Raw genomic sequence first — 24339 nt, 5'->3', positions numbered from 1 at the left:
TCAAAAGAAAAAAATCCAGTTTAAATCCATCAAGATTTCAGGTTGTAATACAACAAACCGTGAAAACGTCCAAGGGGGGTGGGGGGTGAATACCTACTATAAGCACTGTAAATGTACAAAGAGTGAATGTTATACTGTCCACATTTCAAGTCAATACTATACAACAAATTACCCCTGAGATACAGTAACAATCACTGCATCATATCAGTAAGAACAGACTGCTTTTAGGACTGTTTCCCTGGCAACCTTTTATGCTGCAAAACTGGATTGTAATGGCTGTTATTGCTAGCAATGATTTTCATCTTTCTGCTTGGTGACCATTTGTCTTTTTTTTTTTTCCACCTAAGAGCTCACAAAATAATATTTCATCCAGACATTGTAACATGTACAGGCAGAAGCCAAAGATGAATAAAGTATAAAGCAATATTGTTACAAGCTGCTTAAATGAGAAATAAGTCATTGAGGTCATCATTGAGTACTTTGATGGACTTCTCCTAAATGACTCCTCTTAACACTAATAAATTGTCAAATACATGTAAAAGCATCTCTGATGCATCCTTTATTATCACCTCAAAGAAGCTGAAAAAGTAAGATTCTAATTTGAAATCTCCCAAATAGCATTTGTTAGTGTCTAATAGGATAAGGGACCTGTTTGTGTGTTATGCTAATAATAACAAAGTAATTGGAAGGCTTGGAGCTGATATCCCCTGCTGCTAATTATGTTTTGATTCCAAGCCAATCCCACATAATATCCAAGGGTATTCACTGCTTGCTGAATCTCTGCAGAAGACAAGCAGCACACTGTGTGCATCAGTCTTTTTTAAACAGTATACAAGCTGCAGCTCTCCTTTTATGGTACCCTTCTTAATGTCCACTTTTCAAGGGATATGACACACAACAGCACACTGTCAATGTCACTTAACTGGTAATAAGAAAGAATGACAACCCCAGGGTCCAAAGCTCCATCTTCATTTGTATGCAATCTTGATTTTGTTGCCAAATATATAATGAAAAAACAAGGTGTATATAATAAAGCCAGTTTGAGTGAGCAGCCACAATGTGGTGTATTAGAGACCTGATAATTATATAGCTGCAGAATGGGTGTTGCTAATTGGTTTTCTTCCATTGAGGCTTAATGTGGAAGGCAACAAACATTCTACTTCAGGTACACAAACAATGGACTTGCTATTGTAGATGAGCTGTATAATGATTATGCTCTGGACATAAACAAAAAATAAAGTACAAAAAAAAAAAAAACATTTAAAGTTCTTAACAATTTAATTTCATGTCTAGTTTTAAAACTTTTACAGTTTTTCCAGGGCTAACAGGTTTGCGTGCATGTATTTGTATTGCTTTTTTATTGTCTGTGTGAGTAATTCTTGAGTGGATTCGTTTTCAAGAGGTGCGCGACAAGGGCCAGTCCAGCTTGTAAATGGCTGTATTACATTGCAGCATTCTTTAGAATCATGTTTATGTATACAAATAAATCTAATGTTGAAAGAATACTTCCATCCAGGACCCCGAACTAAAAGTCTACTCATTCTCATTGAGTAATTTGCTTCTTTAATACACAGCCAGATACTATTTCTGATACAACTAAAGTGATTTCACATGTCAAACTACAGAAGCCTAAACAGATGAGTATGGAATCTTTTTTTATTGGTTCTATATAGAAGACTTACTGCATCTAGAAGTGTTATCATGGTTTTATATGCATACACAGTATTGTTCTACCATAGTAACAGAATAACCAAATAACCAAACCAATACACTTATCATATATAATCATCAACACAGACAATGTTGCTTTAAATTTCCGTAGATATACTTTAAACTGCTTCTGATGTACGGGGGTTGAACGTGGCGCTGTCACATTCATGCTGGAACGTAGCTGGAGTTTACTTCAGTATCCAGTACGTTTTTCCCACTGAACAAGCTGTTCAAAAATGCTGAAAACAATGTTTTTTTATTTTTTTTTTAAATCACTGGTATTAAGAACTTCCTTGGATTATTTTCTCTAACAAAAACATTAGGAATATATATATATAGTATATATATATATATATATATACTATATATATATAATATATATATATATATATATATTTTAATAAAATTGACTGTTGCCAAAGTTTCTTTTGAAAACTAAATATAGTATTCAAATTTATTTAGATGCTCTACGCGAGTATATCATTTACATATAGGAGTTGTTTCTTTTGATGCTCAGTATATATTAAATGGTACACCCTGGTGTCATGGTAGGTAAGAGTGTCCTACAGTATGCAAATGATTAAATCCATTGAAATAACTGTAAAATGGTATCACAAGTGCCATGGAAACATTTAGATTTTAAAACAAATAAAGTAAACCTGTAGTAGACTGTTTGACATTTGACAAGCTGACCAGTGACTAAGACAGCAATGTCACCCAAGGGGAAAAGAGAGAAAAGTATTTGATAATGTGTAGTTTTTTGAAAATATGATTCTTTTGGAACTGTGAATTAAATACATGTCAATGCAATTATCATTACACCCACAACACCTCCTGTTCCAGTTATTCTTCAGTACCAAATCAATAACTGAATATCGCAGTGGAATTCACTTCTTTTCTACCTGTGCCCTCGCTAAACATGTAACAAACGGGATATAAAAGGAGGCCATTACACGTTTTATAATGTATTTAACTCCTTACCACATAATAGCCCCCTCAGACAAGTTGTTGAATTCTCAATTACATTATTTTGCTTTTTTTTTTACTTTCTGCCTTTTAGTCAATATTATACACACTGTGACTTTCCTTAGGCAGATACAGTAATGTTAATTATATTGTTTTGTGTGTAGGAGTGAGTAACAAAATAGTTTGTGCCTTTCACATATAAAGGCTTAGGTTTGACACATTAGAATGAAATTAGTTTGAGTTTAATTATTTGAAATACAATATGTTGGAAATGTGATGGAAATACTTTGTTTCATTCATTTATAAAAAATAATTCAGGCAAAAGGTAAATTAAGAGATCTAATGTAACTCAAAATGTAGGAATTTCACTTGAAAACAAGTCTGACAGTAACAGTGAACCTAAATCTAGCATTACGATCACACGCAACACAATTCCATATGTTACCCACCATCAGAAATATTGTGAAATACATTTCACATCAAACCTAGAATTATATAGGTGCTGCGCTTGCTTCATAAGTAGGGACCTAGGGACCAGTGTTTTGAGCCATGATAAGGCAATGCAATGTAACACGAGGCAGCTTTACATAAATCTGTATCCTAAGCTTACAGATAGCACTTGCAAGTTATTAAAACCCTACACTGGGACTCTTTATACATTGAGTGCACTGTGTATGATTTAACTGCAATACCTTGTGATTGCTAGGCAGAGCACAAGAGTGATTGCTATGCTGTAGATCAATTTTAGCTGATGGTGCTTTTTAGGAGAATGCCTTTGCCACATTTTAGCACATACTACCTGGTAGAAATAACCTTTGCACAGTAAAAAAGTAGTCAGCAACTGAAATGCAAATAAAAATCGTCACTTCATTTTAGGGATATGTTTGGGGAGGGCAAGTATGTAGCTTTAAGAGTGCAATTGTTCTTCAGTGTCAACAAAATCCAGACATTTTATTAGTAACATGACTGACAACAGCAGGGTGTCCAGATACCTCAAGTAACATGGTGTATATAGTAGTTTAAATAGATTTTACTTTCAGTACTGTATAAAGGGTACAGCAATCTATGGGCTATATATTAATCTCAAAACCAAACGACAGATTTAACCTCACAACCTTCTCCAAAGAGAAGTGCTGCAGTATGAACAATGGAAGCTCATTACTAAGATAGCATAATTTCAAGAGTAATTCAGAGCCTACACAATTATTTTCAACCCTTATTCAGCTCTAATATTTTAAAGAGCGACCTACCTACATTTGAGTTTATACAGAAGTGATTAATATGCCCTGTGCATATTAATTTGAGATAACCATATAATAGGTCCAGTTTATTGAAATAGCAAGCATGCCCACTGTTCAGGATGTTTCATTGTGCAGACCTGTACATGCCACTATAAACCATTGCCAACTTTGTAATTAACATTTTATAATTAAGCATTCTGGATATGTGCTATTACTAGTGTTTCCATCAAATATGTAGTTAAATCCACTCAAGTTTATGAGCCGCAGTAAGTTATGACAAACCTTGATGCTTAATATCTCCCAGGTTGCAGATCAATGCTAGAACTCATAATACCAAGGTAAAGCCAAGGAGTTAAATTTAGAACCCAAAGCATTGCAGTCAGCTATATATATAATATATATAATATATAGATATATATATATTGATATTATATATATATATATATATAAAGTCTGCAATGCATAAGCCACATTAGTGTGACTGAATTCCAACCCTGTGTAGATCTCTGTGTCGATACTGCTTATATTAGTATGCAGATGGCTGGGTTTTTTTATTTTTAATTTTTCTGCTAGGATGGTTAGAGGGATTCCTCAAAATGGTGTTCAGAGATTCCTTCACACTGTCTTAAGCTGTACAAACAAACAGCAACCAAAAATAGTGCATGAACCTGTGTGCTTTTAATTATTTTTACAATTTCTCTCCCCACCTCGTCTAATACAAGAGGATATTTTCATTTCTGTGTTTTTTTGTTTTTTTTTGTATTCCCTTCAGATTGTTCCAAACCCAGAAGCAGCTCTCCAAACTCAGCCCTCAATATGCCCCAGTCATTTGGCTCTCCAATAGGCTTGTCCCTCACAGATTCCCTACCTGCTGCTGGTTTACCTCCAATGATGCAGAACATCTCAGGGAATAGCCCCTTTGTAAATGAAGAGACTGACGCTCATCTGCTGCCCAGTTCTATCGTGAATACATGTTGGCCAATAAGACCAACTCTTCGGAATGAGCTGGACACTTTCTCTGTTCACTTTTATATATTTTTTGGACCAAATATTTCCATCCCCCCAAACAGAGCAGCAGTGTTTGCAATTAATCTGATGCCTGTTCTAGACAGTGGTGGCGTTTTAAACCTGGAGCTTAAATTAAATGTGGTAAGTACAAAAAATTGTTAATGCATATTCAGATACAGTGCATGTAATAAACAACCACAAACATGAATAGCAATAAATTAATCAGTTGTTTCAATACTACTGATTGGCAGAAACATTAAAACGTGAAAGAATGTTTGAAATGTATAGTACAAATGGATCTAAACTGGACTGATTTTAGCACCCCCATATGCAAACTACAGACTTGTCATAAGTAAATAGGCATCCCATCTTAATCTGTGTATGTTCTTGTTACCAACGGTAATGATGACAGGATTGATTTATTTGAAAATTATAAAGCTGGTATAGGACTGAGCTCTTTCTCCTTCTGGGAGACTGACACCACCGAAGACCAGAAACAGCAACTAACTATCTGACAAGTAGTGTAACAATGTGTTAGTGTGTGCGCATGTGTGTGTGTGTGTGTGCGTGCGTGTGTGTGTGTGTAACCAACGTACAACCATGTGACCAGATGTTCATGAACAGCAAACAGAAAGGTAAGCTTTTTTTTATGTAACAATTAAAATGCAGGCCAATTACAACGAAAGTGCTGTGTTATTAATTAAAAAAGGTTTGTGGCAGAAAATGACAGCATGAAAAATGAAAAGATTGCAGAAGCACGGTTTCTCTCCTGGGAAGTCTAGGAATCCTTCTGAAAGTATTAAGCAACCATTCATCAAATGTTCATAGTGAGTTTGGGCTTTAAATTTTTTGTAGTAGTAGTAGATTAAAAAAAATAGTTTAGGTTTATGAGAAATGAATTCAAATGGTAAAGTTATCATTGATTAGCCTCCCACTAGGGGCCTTGACTTGAAGAAAGTGGCATCTGGTCCACCTCGCCTGCTTCCTGTCTATAAGACAGCATCAACAGAGCTCCTTACACAAAATCTCACACAGTATAAACCATATTTTGTTTAAAAATATATTTTTTTCTTTCCTTTTATAAACTATAATTATTTTTATCTTGTTCCCTTGTTTTTTTCTACTCATTTGAAATGACCAATTAAATGTCACCTTACCACTGCAACCCACTTACGATCAGGAGGACTGATGATCAGTGGTGACTCTCCACTCCATCTATCAAGCCAATCCCCTATTTTCTTGGATATTACTAAGTTCCTGAACCCTAAACTCTATGGGTTGCTCAGGCAAACCTCCCCAACCTATTTTGCTCCCTAACCACCACCCCCCCGCCCGATTAAAAAGACAAAGGCATTGCTCCATCTAGATCCCCAGCCCCAGCAGGATTCGAGCCTTGCTTGCTAAGGATCCCCTTACTCCAAGTGTTTTTACTTGGGGAACCACGTTCATGGTCCCACGTTCAAAGATCACATACTGGTATGTTCTGTTGCAGTGATAATGCTGTTGAGAATTTCTCCTTGAACGATGAATATTCAGACAGTGATTTGCATTCCTCTTCAACAATGGCATCAAACCCCAAATTTGATCTTCAAGAAAAAGAAGACATTTGAGCATATTAGTAAACTGACTTGATTAATCTCAACCCTTAGGATATCTATACACCTGGAGAAAAAGATCTTAGTCTTTGGCCCACATACAATTCACTGATTTCTGTGTTAGCCTCCGGGTGGTGGTTGAAAGGGGAGCAATCTGGTTGTGTTGGATGTCAGCCAAAGCTAGACTCCAGAGTATTTCTCCCTGGATAGGCTCCGTAAGACAGTAATTAATGGAAACCGACAGCCAGAAGAAGCCAACCTGCTATAGCCTAAAAAGGCAATTACCTGACACTAATGAGCCGATATGAGCAAGAGCAAATGAAAAAAAGAGTTCGCTCAGGAACAAAGTCTCTTAAAATTTCATCTACAAATAGGTTAAAAAGATGTCTTTACAGTTATTTCTTTATTTATACCAAGGAGCAATCTATGCCACATGAAGCAGAATGTGTTGGTTACATTACCCAACATTTTTACCGTCAAATAAAACAAAACAAGCCATGACAAGTAAACTTGAATACAGTGTTCCGTTAGACTCACTGTAGATTACATACTGTGGAGTGGCAGGCCAATAAGCAAGGTTATTAGTGGATTTACTAAACTTCAAATTTCTTATAGTGCTTTTGTAATTGGTTTCCTGCTAACAGTACATCTGGAAGACAGATCACAGCCGTTATCTGGCAGTCACTTTAACCAAGCTACAAACTTTAGTGGACAGTACTTCAGAAAGCTGTTAAACCCTTTAGTTAGAATAATTAAAAGGCAGATGAACACTTGCACTATCAGCGCAAACGATTATTTGACCATACAAAAAACACTTGCTTTATCAACTTGACATGCGTGCCAATCCTGGGTGCTGATCTACTTAATTTTATACTTTTTTTGGTGTGACAAAAAAGTCAGTACAATGCTGACATTTTACTGCAGTATGAAAGATGTGGTCACAAGATCTCACAAGACAATAAACTAAATGATATTGAAAGTGGAATTCAGTGTTGCTGAATGGAAGTCATCGGCATTCTCATTAGTAGTACTTGGTTAGAATACATATTGTTCTCCATGCATGACCTTTCTCATGATGAATGAACACAGATAACAGAAAAAATGAATACTTTCACTTAAATCTATATTTTCCAGGCAGTGTTTTATTCATGTTACTGGTTTGCAAATACCAAACTTGCCTTGAACAATCAAATTAATCGTAACACCATTTCATTGGTATTGCGGTATAAAAGGAATATGTTACATACAGTGGATCCTTGGAATAAAGCAGCAGCATTTGATCTTTTAAACTGCTTTTCATTTTATTCTGACTTTGGATAGGTGACCATTGCAACTTTTACCTAAGAAATGATTGTTTGCTTAAATGTGATAATGCTATTTTAATCTGTTTACTTTTGACTGATACCATAACCCTTGTTTTAGATTATGGAGACTGTCTTATTTATATTAACTAGAACTGTATCATTTGTGTGCCTGATTAGTTTCAGTGTGTTTATCTTAAGCTCTTGCACCATCATAACTGAAAACTGTGATAGGAGAACACTGTCTGTAGTTTACGTTCTCTGGATTCAAGAATTCAAACACATATTAAAGTATAATAATTTGCATATCAACTCCCCAAGACTTGGAATGATTTCCCTCATACTGGAAGGTTGACTTTGACCTAATGTTCTTTAGTTTTAAACACTCTATCTGGGAATAACAACCTTTTGTCAGTGCTTCTCCTTAAATAGACACTAACCAACGGCCAGATAACAATCTTCTTTATCTTTTATTTTTGCTGAGCTAGTGTTTTAGGATTGAACCACACATGCAAGCTATATTGTTTTACACTATTGCAATATATTGTGTTAATAATGTTTGTTGTTATGCCTTAGATTGTCAGGAGCTCCTTGTAAGCGATGCCTCGGTTTCATTAAAACATTAAAAAAATAAAGAAAAGCGTAGAAAGTTGTAGTAAAGCATGGCAAAGTAAAGGTATGCATGCAAAAGTAGAGAGAGGTATGGTACAATGGAAAACTGGTTAATGTAACTGCATGTGAGCTTGCAAATATATTGGTACACCCTTGGTACAGCAAATGACTAAATGGCAAGTTTTTGGTTTAATTGTTTTTATAGAAATATATCCACCTTAACAATTTAAGAAATATATATATATATATATATATATATATATATATATATATATATATATTATATATATATATATATATATATATATATATATTATAAAAGTGAAAGTGCTAACATAAAATAAAACTACACACTGTATTATTTTAATGTTTTTTTAATGTTAAAACAAAAGGAATGATACTTTGGTCCAGCTCACTAAAGAGAAAATGAGTGTTATTCTGAATGCAAATATCAGTTTTAATGGCTTTACTTACACCCATTTTATCCATTCCTTGAAGCACTAGTACCTTTCATCACAGTAAGGCACAGCAGCCCGGAGCTTTTTTTACTTATTGATGGGTTTTAACTTTCATCTTCCTGCAGCACTTCTATGGTCAATCTAGTTCAAAGATGCTGCTGTTTTAAAAGACATGACATTCTCACTAGCAACCATCCTTTTATTCACTATGTCTTAATACATTTCATTTGCCATATGCCATGAGAATGGAACTCTGTGGCAGTACTTAAATTATGCATTTGATCTGGGAATTGCTAGACAAATATCTTTATCTTTTGATTTTTAAGGAAAGGATGTAGCTGCTCTGCTGTTGTTCATTTCAAGATACATATTGAGTTTTTACATTTTTGAGTGAAAAGTGTGTTTGAATTTTTATCTGTGACCAGCAGCTAGGGATACTATGGAAATATGAGCTAAGGGAAGCAGCTTTACTGACATTGTAACGAAAAATAAAACAAAAAACAACTTTAAGACTTCACTGATGAATGTTGTCTAACCTAGAGAGTAATGGACAGTGGCTCATGAAGGACAAGATAGAGTGTATGAGAATTTTAACATTGAAACCATTATGTCAAGGTCAAAAGATAGTGTATTTATTTATATACTTTTATTTTGTTCCATGTCCTCAATGAGCCACCGTACAGACAACCCATCTTGTAATTTCCACACAATGGTTTGAAATGTCCTTAGTGAGCCCCCTTCCAAATGACCTTGAGTCCCTTTCAGATAACATTTGTGTTTTAAGTGTTTACTGAAATATGTTTATTCAGAAACAAAATATCTGTGGCATTGTCAGAGATCCAAAGGAATAATAATTAGAAAGTATTTCAAATGCTTTCTTCCTTAAACCTTAGGCAATAGGACTGCCTTAGATGCTTCCTGAGTTATCCAAGGGGTGGGGATCTAGTGCCTTTATACTTGACTACAACTGAGATGTTTTTGTTTTCACACAGTCCTCAGTAATGGGAGAAAATGTGACAGTGTTTGGCTGTTTGAGTCATGGAACACCTCTAACATTAGCTGACAATTCCACTGTGAGCTGCGAATCAGGTGAGAAGTGTGAAACTACAAGAAAAATAAGGAAAGGAGCGATACATTTACAAGTGCTAAGTGCTAGTTTGCTCTCCTTCAAACTATATAAAATTTTTGACTACAGCAAAAATTAAGTGATGACGTAGTTATATTACATGGTTTGCTTTTCTTGTTTGAAATGCCCTTAATTAGAGACCCCAGTGACTCTTTCAGCAAAGGCAATACTGCATTTAATGTAGGTTGAGTCAAGTGATCATGGGCTAGCAGATTTGAATCCTGGTCATGCCAAGTATTCGGTCTAGGCTGAGGTCCATAAAGAGTGTTACTTTGGCCTTTGGCCACCTGTGGGTTAGGGAGGAAAATCGATCAGGTGCCTGATAAGGCCAGGCACAGGCTAGTCGTTCACAGTTATAATCAGGAATTTCAAATTAGGTAGACAATTTTATTTTAAAAAATGCCTTTAATTTCCCATTTCCCTTCCATACCCAGAATTCTCTGCAGGATTTGTGTTGTCTGTCAATACCACCTTGAACATCACCAAGCTAAGGATTCCATACCCCCAGACTGGCACCTGGTACCTGAGTTTGCGCTCCCTCTGTACAACAGACCATGGGTAAGATTTGTTGGCACTGGTTCCTGCAACTTCTTTTGAGGAATCTTGTTAATACATTCCAGCATAGTGAATATAAATACTGTGTTATAAATTAGACCAAATTTGCTTGATTTATTTATGTTTAAGTAATAGTTGCAATATTAATAATCAGGCATTAGTCTGACTGTTGGGGAGCCTACTTGAGATCACTATTAGATCCACACTGTTCATTGACAGCCCTATTTGGAGGTCAATGGACATCATAAGCATAATAACAAAATCCCATCTGTCATTGTCAGTGTGACAGAATCATTAAGTTGATTGCAAAGATGCATTTAGGATATGGAGCTATTCGACTGTGTGTTCTTACACAGCCTTAAGATGGGGGAAGACTGAAGCACTACAGTCAGCCAGTGTGGGTAAGATTGCATTGCAAATATCTCTTTAGCATCAATTCTGTAGGTAATAAGAAACAAAAGTCTCTAGTGTGGCAAATGTGTTACTTTTGACAGTAACTGAAGCTTATCTCTGAGTTCAGCACAAAAAAATACAATCATATTCTCATTTAGTATGCCTCTTAAGGGACCGTATGTTTTTTTGTAAACCCATTGCTCCTGGCTCCACCACTTTTACTATTATTGTCTGGTTTATTAAAGAAACTCCTCGAGAAAAAAAAAAACTTAACAGTCCCCTTCACTTTGTACTGAGACCCAAGATCGCTACAATATTGGGGTCTCATGTAAATTTTTGATTTACTGATGATAAAGAGGAAGGGCACATTTTTGTCTGAAATGAATAAAATAATCTTAAACAGAATAAAACTAGTAAGAAATTGCTTACTAAATAAATAAATAGGGCCCAGAATATTACCAGTTGGTACACATCTGTTTTTTATGATTCTTTCAGTCATGTTCCGAGGCTACTGTTGTCCATTGAAAAATAGGTCATTGTACGGTTGTGTTGTTTTAGTTTAATCTTTTTCACATAGTCATTTTTCTGCATGTTTACAAACTGTTCCTTGTTCATTTTGCCACTGGGGAGATACATTGTTTTTGTTGAAATTTCTAATTTTCAATGTTTCCTAGAGCTCAGAATCAGGGTCTTTACAAAATATATTTTAAAAGTCTTCAACTATTCTTGGGTTTTTATGACGGCTTTGTGCATGAAACATAATTTAATCTTCCTGCAGGACAAATATACATACATCGTGGGAGAGAGACTGCTAGTCTTCAGATGAATTACAGAAGGTCTAGAAGACATTATAATTTGTCAATTACTTCAATGGGCTTTCTAAAAGTGGTCTTTGGGCATATAGGAAAAATAGCTGCAGGACTATAATACAGGCAGTGCGTTTTTACAAGAAGTCTTTAATACAGGTTTGATTTCTATTTCTCTTTTTTTCTTCAAAGGTTTGCTGTATGCAGTAATGTGACAGCTGAAGTGTATTTGAGGTCTTATCTTACACCTTGTATCAATGACTGTGGGACATACGGACAGTGTAAACTCCTTCGCACAAATAATTTCCTGTATGCAGCCTGTGAGTGCAAAGCAGGTAAGACGTTAATTTACTGCTGTGGTAGTTCATATGAGGAGACTGGGTTCAGCAGTGAAAACCAACGTGCGTAGCAAAGGAAAGAGGGCCCGATGCATTATTGATTGTAGTTTTGTGGTCTTGCGATATCCTTTCAAATAGGCCTTTATTATGCATTCATTAAGCAAACCAGGCAAACGTACTTATTTTAATGAATTTTGAAGTTCAGTGTGTTTTTTCTTCTGGAATTTGCAATACAGCAAAAGTGTTGTAACAGTTTTTCTTCATTTGTTATTAGATGTGCAATTGATTTTGTACAACATAAAGATGTATGTACTCCGCTCTGCAGAGATCCACTTATAGGAGGAGAGATTATCCCATTCTTGTATAGTTATGCAATGCCTAGGCATAGCAGAAAAAATTACTGGTTAGTTTAAAACATGCTGTTATTCTTCTTCTACAAAATGGTACTATAATGTGCTGGAGAAACTCAAATAATGAGTCGTTCTGGAGCAATCAATATCAAGCGTGACACACAGTTTAATAAAGTGTATGTTGAAGTCGTTAGAACTGTCTGCAAACAAAAAAGATCAATAGCGAATGTTCTTAGAAAGGTAATCTCTTGACTGGAGTTATGAGTTAAGTCACTTGTCTTTCAATGTGAACCAGTGAACAGTAGTCCCTATAAAACCTAACAATAAAATCAACTTTGACTGACGATAGTAAGTAATTTTGATTCAGAAAATACTATACATGTAACTTCATAGATTGTAGTACCTCAAAGTCGTTATCATTTTAAATAATTGTGTGTGGTTTACTTTGTGGAGTTTATTTGTAAGGAAGCCTTCAGTGGTAATTAATAACAGTTATGGGAAACAATATAATTAGATCTGCCATGGTCTGCTCATGGAAATTAACACATCATAAAATTGCTTAAATGGAGAAATTGTTGAAATAATGTCATCAAATATGCAAATTACTGTTTCACAATTGTATTTAAATTATATGCTATGTTTTGTTTATTTTAGCTAGACCAAAGTATTCCCTTTGAATACACATTTTAATATCACAGATGCTTATGGCTGTGACTGATTAATATTCTGTTTCAGTCAACATCTGCTCACAATGTAACAAACATCTTCTTTTATGTCTGACACATTCAATATAGCTTTATAATATTCAAAAATAGCAATTTGAATGATGAAAGATAATGCCTACAATGAGCATGTTTGCTAATGGATAATTCAAACTCGTCTTGATTTCACATTGCCTCAAAACTAGTTTACTTTTGTGATGAAAGCTTGTATTAACTGTAATGCCTAATTGTTTCTTTTAAACCCCAGGCAGTGTGCAGTAGTGCTCATTGAGAGGGCAAACAGGCAAAGTTTAAAATGGTTCCAAAGTTTATTAAACCACAAATTCAATAGAGATAGGGGCATACATACATAAAACACAGTTGTACAGTTAGAGTCTGGTGCAATTATACTAAAAGTCTGGCAAATAAGAATTTCATGAATGAGTTACTTAAAAAAATAAAATAAAATTTAACCTGATCCCCAGTTAGACAAGAATTCTTAAATATTGTACACAGTAATAACTGGTTGGCAATGTGTACTGGTTTAGCCAGTGTGCAAACAATATCAAATAAATAAATAAATAAATAGATAGATAGATAGATAGATAGATAGATAGATAGATAGATAGATAGATAGATAAACGTGGCCAAATTCAAACAATGCAAAACACAAAACTACACATCTCAATAACTCAAAACAAATAAGAAATCAAATAAATTCAAAGTGAACCCAAATAACACACAGTGCAATAAATAAGTAAAATAATATAACCGACCTAAACAGAGATGCAGCCAATCAATTCAGAACGCAGAATTAAAAGAAAGGGCAAGTAAAAACAAGATGAGTTTAAAATAGGCAGCATATTACTAGAATAAACTAAATATTGCAAAGTGCCAACAATAAAAAAGCATACTCAGATGGTTTAGTTCCAGTAGGCTGCAACAGCCCACTAGAAAGAAAGAAAAAACTGAAAGTCTTTTACAGATATAACAAACACAATCTCCACAACAGAGGTCTGTAGATCCAACTGGGTAATCCTCTCACTGAGGTAGCTTATTACAGGACAGGCAACACGCCAGGATCCAAATGGAAAAAATCAAACCGAATAATAAAAACTGATTTAGTTCAGTCCCGAACAAAGCAAAAACAAACTGCAGTCCAACAAAAGCTATATCCAAGTGACAAGAAGCCTGAAGCAGGAAAAAGTCAAACAAAAATAAAAAGCAACAAACTTAACAGTTTCTCCTTGTGCCGGTCTCTTCCTCTTCCTCAGTGTCAGTCACATCACTTTCTTCTCCAGTGCTTCTTCTTACTCCATCACTCACTCCCTCCCTCACTCACTCACTCCCTCCCTCCCTCCCTCCCTCCCTCCCTCTAGTGTGCAACGCAACATTACCTCCTTGATATCCGCCAGGCTCAGCACAGCATTCACTGTCCACATCCGGTGGCAATTAGTTTCAGGTGAGTAAGGGACCGTGGCAAAAGGAAAAAAAAAAAAAAAAAAAAAAGGCACTACATTAACCACTGTTCAAGCAGGTAACTTTGACCACAGGTTTCAGTATAGGCCCCCAGTGACTGTATTCCATATATGGTAATTAGCAGACCCTAGTAACAATTCCTTATCATGCTAAGTAATGATATCAAGACAGAGTTGAGCTAATTAAAGGTGTTTTTCCAGGTTATTTGTTTAGGGCATCATCAAATCTCAGCTAAACAATATGCTTTTTCACATAGAACCAGTGTTAAAGTCATGTAGAATTACAAAGTGTTGGGCCAAAAATTGGAGAGGAGATATGGACAAATATCTGCTGTTTTCTCTGATGGTTGACAATCCCATCAATTCATAAAATTTCCAAACCTTTCAACATGCTCTCTCATCTATTCAATAAAATTTTGTGTTTTTGGCATGGCTTTTCTAAACAACTCAGTGTACATGTTATGCAGAGCTCATGTTCACAGCTCACAGTTAATTCTGTCAGTCACCATCTGGCATGCCTAATGGACAGTTTCAGTATCACAATACTCTTCTTTATCATAACTCCAGACTCCTTTTCTGTTCTAGGATGGGATGGCTGGGGCTGCACTGATAACTCAGTGGCGTACTCCTATGGATTTCAGCTTCTGTCCACTCTGCTGCTCTGTCTTAGTAACCTGATGTTTGTCCCGCCTGTTGCTATAGCCATTCGGAGCCATTGCTTGCTTGAGGCTTCTGTCTACATTTTCACCATGTTCTTTTCTACTGTGAGTATTCCAACGAAATGTGATATAAGTAAACAAATATCAGCTTCTTTTCAGATTTACACATTTGTGAAACAACAGTACATTTATGAAGTTGCATTTAGTAATCATACAATCGTAATAATAAGAAAAAACTGAATGCATAGAGGTTTGTAAATGGAGGAAACACAGCATTCTATTATTCCATGCTCCCTCTCTTTTAAAAGAGGCTTGGCTTGGTCCAAAAACTTCAGATAAGATGGCACCAATTGTTACAGTGCATTGCACAATGTACAGAGTCAAATAATTGACACCCAGTTACAAACACACACAACAAACACAAAACTGCTTGATTGAGCTCTACAGCACCTAAAAAATTCAAGAGTGAGAAAAGGCCAGTCAGCCCACCTATGCTCGCTCGCTTTGGTGCCAGTGTGGTCCATTAAAGGAAAAACAGTTAGTATTGGAAATGAAACCTCTGGCAATCCATGGCTAGTATTATGGTAAGGGGATTTTGATTGCACAGTAAAGTGAGTGTAATCCGGATGATATTGGTTTAATACGTACAGTATAAAAGAGATCACTGGATATTGCGATATCCTGGCCTTCAAATGCATGCACGATTGTATCTGTACAGCTTTGCTCTCAAAACTAGTGGCAGACAATGCACTTCAACTAAAACAACACAAGGTTAGACACAAAGTGGAGATTTCTGTTACAAATAAAACCAAAAATGCAGTTAAACCAAAGCAGATGACAAAAGGTAAAAAAAATAAAATAAAAACAAACATATTACATATCAACATACTGTAAAAACCTTTGTATAAGTCTATTTTCTAAGTATTTTTACGGGGTCCTAAAAAGGGGGGGGTCGACTTATACACCTATAGACACTTTTAGACCGATAGGCTTTTTCCTGAAATTGTTGTCTCAAAAAGGCAGGTTTTTTACAGTAAATACTTCACCATTGCTGTAGAAATGTGAAGTATTGCCATCTACCCCTGCTAATTTCCTTTTGTTTGTTTATTAAACAACAACAACATGTTTCAGAACATTTCTGTCTTGGACACATTTTAATGTCCAATATGGTGCCCAAAAAGTGTTTAAACCGCTGCAATGGTTCTTATCTTGTCGAGTTGTGTTTTAAATGTGCTTTCATCTGTACAGTTTGGGTGAGCAATTAAGGCACACAGGCAGTCAGAGCTAAGTAGTTAGAACCAATAAGAGACACTGAATTTGACCGTGGTCTTATAAATCTGGTTGTAAAGTGACACAGATAGTAAATCATGCAGAGCGGTGTGAGCATTGAGAAGAACAGGAGATTAAAAAAGCAAAAAGCTAAGATCAGGAAAAGAACAAAGACCTGACACTTTCAATATATTGTGCTAAAGATTGTCCTGAAAAGCTTTGTCACCATTTGATATGTGGTTATCTAAATATTTGTAAAATTATAAAGTTTGTATGGACTGGTAAGTCACCTTATGCCTCCCAGCCGGGCATAATAAGTAAATACAATACCAAGTACAGTTTATGTGTTTTAGAATTGATAGAGTATAGAGGTTTGGTTAAGCTAAAAATTGTTCTAAACATCACTGCCATTCGTCCTTATAAAATGTATACTCTTCCTTGTATTCATGTATCTGCCCGCATCAAATCCAAAAGTAGAATACTCTGCTTGCTTTAACAAGAGTTAAGCAAGCAGGACCACCCCCTCCCAAATAATAATGTTTGTTTTATCTGCTACCTTTTATCACTGATCATCTGAAGAGAGAAATAACATCAAAACACTTATCTGTAAGTAGCCTTGAGATAAAAACACAACATAGCTGTCAGTGCCAAATGTTTACAGTAGCTTAAAAATCAATGTAGTATGTACAGAGGAAATACCCATCCAGGATTTCAATACCACTAAACAGTCTGTGGAATTAGAAAGATCAAACAGCTTGCTGCTGTTCAGAGAGTATCATGTATCCAGGGTTTCCCAGTCCTGGTTTTTCAATAGTATCTTGATTGATATTTTAATGAGGAATAGAAAGGAACACATTTGAGAAGTTATTCTTGGCAGTGCATAGAATAGATGCTCTATCTTGTGACAATGCAGATTGAATGGAAACGTATAGGTTTGAGAGTTTGCAAAAATTAAAAAATGTATATATTTTCTTTCTACAGCAAGCTATTGGAATATTATTGAGGTCTAACCATTGTACTTTCTCTTTCCCTTTCTTTGTGTTCAGTTTTACCATGCCTGTGACCAGCCTGGGGTCGTGGTTTTCTGCATAATGGAATACGATGTTCTGCAGTTCTGTGATTTCCTGGGCTCACTCATGTCTGTCTGGGTTACAGTTATATCTATGGCAAGGCTACAGTCCATCATCAAGCAGGTGTGCTTTTGTAACTACAGTTGCTATTAACCCTTTGATTCCTACATGTGTGTGGAATTTAGACATTTAAGGGCATTTGAACTTCTTTTTGAATGGCAGCTATGGTGTTCAGTTAGGTTGCCCCAGGTGCACATTATAAACATACCCCATATTGAACTCCTCCAACCTGTCACATCTGAAATGTAAGGTGCTTATGGGCCTGTTGCTTTCCCAAAGGGACATCATTATTTCCCTTTCTAGTTGACTGGAAGCAGCATTGATGGATTATAGGCAAGGGCAAAGTGAGAAGTAGTCTTTGTTCTAGGGCAAATGTTTCCTGGTGTATCCCTATTGGCAAAACTGCAATGAATCAAGCCTGCATAGTTAGTTTCTTTCTATCAACTTGTTATGTTCTGTTTCAAGGCCTTGCATTTTTAATGGTTAGTGAGATTCACCAATTATATCACCCAGCCAGAAAGCAGAAATGTGTTTTATTTATGGGAGCAATACTCAACCTTTTAGAATCCCAAAATACCAAAGAGCTGCTGTAAAACGATCATATGGTTGTTTTTAGGTAGTTTTGCAATGGCAACCAAAATGCATTTGTTTGTTAAAAAAAATGTTGAGGAAAAAAGCTGGGAATCAAGCTGTGAACTACATTTCATTATTTTATAAGATTTGAATCGGAATGCTGTAAAGATGGTGTAACAAGAACAATAACTTGTGCCTGATTCTGTATTGAATTACTTGTATGTACATGCAGACCCAGTTACTTGTACACACACATACATGCATACCAGTATATATATATATATATATACTATATATATATATATATATATATATATATATATATATATATACAGCTCCCTGAAACATATGGGGGGACGACTAGTTCCATCCAATACAAATGAATGGCTGATTGTAGAGCGATCCAAGTACCCAAAAAAGGTGTCATATTGCTAATAGTATTTCACCAAGTCCTATTATTTTAAACTGTTATACTTCCACATGTATTTATTGTAACTACAGATATTTATTCCTGAACTAATCCAAACGATGGCTGGTGTGTTTGTGCTGTTGTTGTGCAGCATTGGATCCCTGTAATGCCTGCCAGGTTTTCTATTGTATACAGTTCCTAGTTGTGACTAATCAGCAGACTGAAACAAAGTCAATTTCTTCTTTCTTTAAAGTGAAAAGTCTTATTACATTTTTTTTTTAAATCCTATATAGACTTATACAGATTCAATCAGCCACTCAGTTGCACTATGAACCAGCATGAATAGCAACTGCCAAAGCCTACTGGGAGTAGTGCTTTCGAGGGAGGCATTGTATTGTGAACTACAATGGCAGATCAAAAGCCTTTGCCTCTCTCTTTAGGGTTGGCATTTTCTTCAGTCACCTGCTGACACACAGTGATTAACTGCTGTCCAGCAACTTACAGCTATTTGGATCATACAATAGGCCTTGAGTCTTTGCCACTGCAGCAGTTGTGTTTCCAGTCTGCCTCCATTGTATCACCTCTGTAATGCTGTTCTTGATTTTTCCTTTTAAGGTGCTCTACTTACTGGGTGCTATGGTGCTTTCTATGGCCCTGCAGCTTGACAGACATGGACTATGGAACCTCCTTGGACCTAGCATTTTTGCCTTAGGGATAATGGCTATTGCTTGGGTAAGGGCAAAACCTGTGTCATTTTTTTAACAATAGACAACTATGAACTATTAACATGGTCAATCCTGATCGGCCCTTGTATTGTGAACTGCTGCCAGACTATGCTTGGTATATGGTAGTGCATCCAAATGATGTTCAATGTACTAATGAAACAAGCAAAGTCAGCAGTGCTACTGTGTTTACTAACTGTCAGGGAAGGATACTTCTAAGTGAAATGGGTATTCAGAGTAATGTTATGTTATTTTGTTAATTCACCAGATATTAATGTATTTGAATCAGCACTGTGAATAGAAGTTCAAAATACATGAACTGAATACTCCCTCAAGCTTCTAAATACAGTTTAATGAATACCCATGGTGACAATAAACTAGATGTCAACAAACTATAGGAAAACAGTATAATATTGCTACTTGTGGAATTAGTTTGAACCATTTACCAAAGATCCTATTTGAATGTAACAATTGTAAAAATAGACAGTATGGGTAAAGTTATCATACCAAAACAGCAGCGCTGTATTTATTTATTTATTCTCCTAAATTAGTTAATTGACTCTTAGCACGTTAGGACCTGCTTGGAATAAAGATCTGGACTGGAATGGTTCTTGATGTTTGGAGTTGTGCACCACTGAGCTAGAGGTCTGTTTCTGATAAATCTGTATTTAGGCATTGCACACGTAGATTGATTCTTAGGCAAATACACAGTTTTTACATTAACCGAGATTAACAAAAATCAAAGACAAGAGGAAAACCTGTTCAGGCTCAACCATTTATCAATCAGGGAAATACGGAAAATAAGATACTCATGAGAACCCAAGAAGGCGGAAATTTGTCCCTCCTGTTACTTGTAGCTTTGAGTTAAAAATCTGGCTTCCTTCTCCCTGAATTAAATCAGTTTGCATAGTTAGTCAATTAGATAATTGCTATGCAAGTAGAAGCACCTGCTTTGACAGGAATAGAATGGATTGTTTGGAGACAGAGAGAAAGGATGTAATTGTGTGCTTCATTTTGTTTCGGTCTTTCTTTTTTTAAATGCAATATTAGTTATCTGCAGAGGAATATGCCAGGTGCTCATTAACTAAACCACAGAGGAGAACATGGCAAACTGATGATCATCTTAGTGTGTTGCTCCATGTACAACAAAAGGTTTTGCATCCCCCTATATAATTAACAACAGAAAAAACGTTTACAGGGGAAAGATGTAGTGTTTATTGTTTTACAAAATGTGTATTAGGAAATGCTAGATTTAAAAGCAGAGATTCAAACATATAAGATCATTTTAAATGAATGGCAGTCAAGGTATTCCAGGTACAGTAGGTTGAACCATGTCAATAGTAATTACAGATCCTGGCCCATATTGAACCCATCCAATCTGTTACATATCATTGCTTATTGGCCCGTTGCTTTTTAAAAGGAGCATTATTTTGTCCCCTTCTAGTTGCCTGGAAACATCATTGATGGATTACAGGCAAGGGCAAACTGAGTTTATTTATTTATTTATTGTTCTTGGGCAGTATTTTTTTCTACTGCTAAAACTGCAATGAATCAGTGTTGTGTTTATGAATCAGTGCTACTCAGTTATGGTTACAGTTCCTTTTTACCAACTTGTCATTTTTTTTTCAAGGCCTTGCATCGTCAATGTTTGCTGAGATTCGCAAATTAGATCACTCAGCTAGAAAGCAACAATCTGTTTTTTTTTGTGAAATACTGCAATTCAACAGTAAATCTGTTCACCTGTCTCTGTAAAGCATTCAGCTGTTTTTAAGGTAAAACTAAACTAAAATACATATGGTTTATTGATAAATACTCTGGAAATATGTTATGTTACATTAGGTAAAATACAGATGTATGTCACTATCTATATTTATATATCAATGTTGTATTGTCGAGCTATAATACCTTAAAAGAGGCTATATCTTTATACATATTATTGTAAACAATGTTTTTACATAGTGCTACAGACACAAGCCCCCATCCCCGATAATGTGTTTTATTCTACTCGTAAAAACTTTATTTAAACATTAGCTCTTAGAAGATGAGCAACTATAAATAATCCCAACTCAAGTCTGCTAACATTAAATAGAGATAAGTCATTGTTTACAGTGATTGAGTAGCTTTGTAATATATTTATTGTACACTACTGAACAATACTGCCATTTGCAAATAGCCTGTCTTAATTAGGGCTCTCGCCTTCAGTTGCTAATTTATGGAAAATCAATTTTGTATTTTCAATTGGCAATCCTGAGTATAAAACAAAAGCAGAAGGAAGGTGTCAGAATTTGGGGATTATTTATATCTGTTTTTCATTCCAAGCCAAAGTTTTGGTATATTTAACACACCTGCACAGTTAGTTTCTTTCAAACAAACAGTAGAGATACTTACAGGCTTTTGATGCCATAGTGACTACACTGCACTCACTTATTTCTATTCAAATCCATCAATGTGTTTGTGATGTCATTTACTACATAGTTACTGATATCACAATCTACTATTCCTTTCTATTTAATCCATCAGGCATCATGGTATGGAGTTTATTTATCCTTCTTTTCCCTTTATTCTCCTGTATTGTACATTATCTAATCTTATTTCTTCTAAAACAAAAAAAAAAATTAGGTCATTCATGTTATGCTTGTTTTTTGTAAACTATTGGTTCAGTTACTTTTTTATTTCTTATGTTTGATAGGTGATTCTGTATTCTTTTATATAACATTGTACCAGTCACTCCTACATATTTTGTTTTGTTAGAATTTTGGCAAAACAGACCATAAACAAGGTTGCTATTTTTGCATGATGAGTTTCTTATGATTGAATATCTATTTTCTCTATTTGTGATTTCGCTTTTATCTTTATTTAACTGTATTTGCATACCATAAATGTGCTCTACAGGTTTTGATGTCATTTAAATTTGCTTCTCTTCTAAAAGCCATTACCAGCCCTTTTAGAATTATTTTTGAAATGTTGGCTAATAATTTAGAATATGTCATATTATATATATATATAGCTCTTGCTCAGTAGCCACTAAAGAGTGGGTAGCTGCTTATTGGATAACAAGGCCACATATTATATAATCAAAGGATTATGATAATTATATAAATCGTGAGTAATAGCCATCAGATGCTAGTGCCATATGCTGCATGATTTTACTTCTTTCATCTAGGACAAAATACAGAAGGTAGAACAACCTTTGGGGAAATGCAAACCAACTGGACTGTCAACAATATGATAGAGTGCTCTGGAGGCAAATCCATGGAAAAGGGATGTAAACGGACGATGAATATAATGAATGATACTAATACTAAAAAACATAGTACAATAGAAAAACTTTTTCAATGATTTTAATGACTTGCGTTTAGAACAACTGCATTTACTGCATCACCAGTGAGAGTTATACAGTCCTGGATGAATGGCAAACTACAACAGTGCAGCACAGGTCATCAAATCGTCATTCGGGCAGTATTTGCAGTAAATATCAATGTTGCACAAGTTAAAGCTCATTCTTTTCTTTTTCATTTTGTACAGACTGTACGGACAATCAGAAGACGCCGCTGCTACCCACCCACCTGGAAGCGTTGGGTTTTCTACCTCTTCCCTGGCACTGTGATCGCCACCTCGGCTGTGGCACTGTATGCCTTTGTGGAGACCGAGGAGAACTACTTCTACATCCACAGCATCTGGCACATGCTGATTGCTGGTAGTGTTGGTTTCCTGCTTCCCCCACGTGCCAAACATGATAACAGGGTCCCACCTATTCAAAGGAGGAGAGGGTGTGGCTACCAGCTGTGTGTCAACGAACATGAAGAAATGGGCCTGGTTGATCCAGCCATTGTGTCCATTAACAGTATCTGTACAAGTTGATATCCTTGGCTTTAGAGACTCATATTGCCTTCTATTATGAAAACAGGAAACAAAGCCAGAGAACTGAAGAACATTATAAATAACCTACAAGGATGTGTTTTTTAATATTATTTATTAATATGATTTCATTTTTTTTTGCATAAAGTATAACAGTGTTTATACAGTGTAATTTTTTTATTTAAGCTAACCACTGCTACTATTTTCTCGGTGACTGTAATATGGTACTTTATTATTATTATTATTATTATTATTATTATTATTATTATTATTATTATTATTATATATATTAATAATAATAATAATAATAATAATAATAATAATAATAATAATATGTGTTTTACTACTAGGTTAAAAATATACAGACCAAATGTTTGACTCTTATTTGGAAACACGGGCACGGCTTTCCGTTTGGATATCTCTTTTTTCAGTGCACCAGCCGTCACAATGTTTTAAAGTAAAGTTTTGTTCTGTAGTATGTTTGATAGTCTGTGGGATTGAGTTTATTGCTTCTGCGAGTGTTGCTATACTTGTGTTATTGTGCTGGATATGGGAAGGCAGCTGCCTCCACACAGAAATATTGCGGCTTTGTTTCAGAATGCCCAGAAAGGGTTTATGTGGTGTGTTGATGCTGACTGGATCTCCTCTGCGTTATAATGGTAACAGTGACCAGAGAAATGAATAAACATTTTACAGTTTTTTATGGTCTTTTTTTTATTGTTCTTTCAATGTAATATTTGGCATTACATAATTACTGTAATGTTGTTATTTGCAATGTAGTTACAATGTCATTCCACTTGGAAATATAAAATGAATGTTTTGTTATATACAAAAAAAAAAAAAAAAAAATACACCATTTTATTATACACAATGGGATATTAACAAAAAACTATATAATAGCTCAAATGTATTAAAAATAATACATAAAATAACAGTGAATCTAGTCCTTGGGAGGCTTAGTTTTACATTTCAAAGAATCAAATTAAGACCACAGATATATTTTAGGTTATTTATTTATTATATACCATAACATTTATAAGGGGTTACTTTGGTTCTGTTTAATGTAGTTTGCCTAACTGAC

General features: G+C 35.3%; 1 protein-coding gene across 1 annotated transcript in view; it reads left to right on the top strand.

Annotated features, from left to right (window-relative positions):
* Window positions 1-23477, top strand: part of LOC121300384 (transmembrane protein 8B-like) — a 110387-nt gene extending 86910 nt beyond the window's left edge. The window contains exons 6-13 of the mRNA XM_041228966.1: window positions 4690-5066; window positions 9884-9980; window positions 10452-10575; window positions 11964-12106; window positions 15224-15402; window positions 17613-17759; window positions 19294-19410; window positions 22926-23477. Of these exons, the coding sequence (XP_041084900.1) occupies window positions 4690-5066; window positions 9884-9980; window positions 10452-10575; window positions 11964-12106; window positions 15224-15402; window positions 17613-17759; window positions 19294-19410; window positions 22926-23261 (1520 nt within the window). The 3' untranslated portion in view covers window positions 23262-23477. The remainder of the gene's footprint in view (window positions 1-4689; window positions 5067-9883; window positions 9981-10451; window positions 10576-11963; window positions 12107-15223; window positions 15403-17612; window positions 17760-19293; window positions 19411-22925) is intronic.
* Window positions 23478-24339: the final 862 nt, after the last annotated feature.

Source organism: Polyodon spathula, chromosome 2 (genome assembly GCF_017654505.1).
Source record: "Polyodon spathula isolate WHYD16114869_AA chromosome 2, ASM1765450v1, whole genome shotgun sequence".
NCBI classification, from domain to species: Eukaryota; Metazoa; Chordata; class Actinopteri; order Acipenseriformes; family Polyodontidae; genus Polyodon; species Polyodon spathula.
This window is presented reverse-complemented; position numbering and strand designations above follow the sequence as displayed.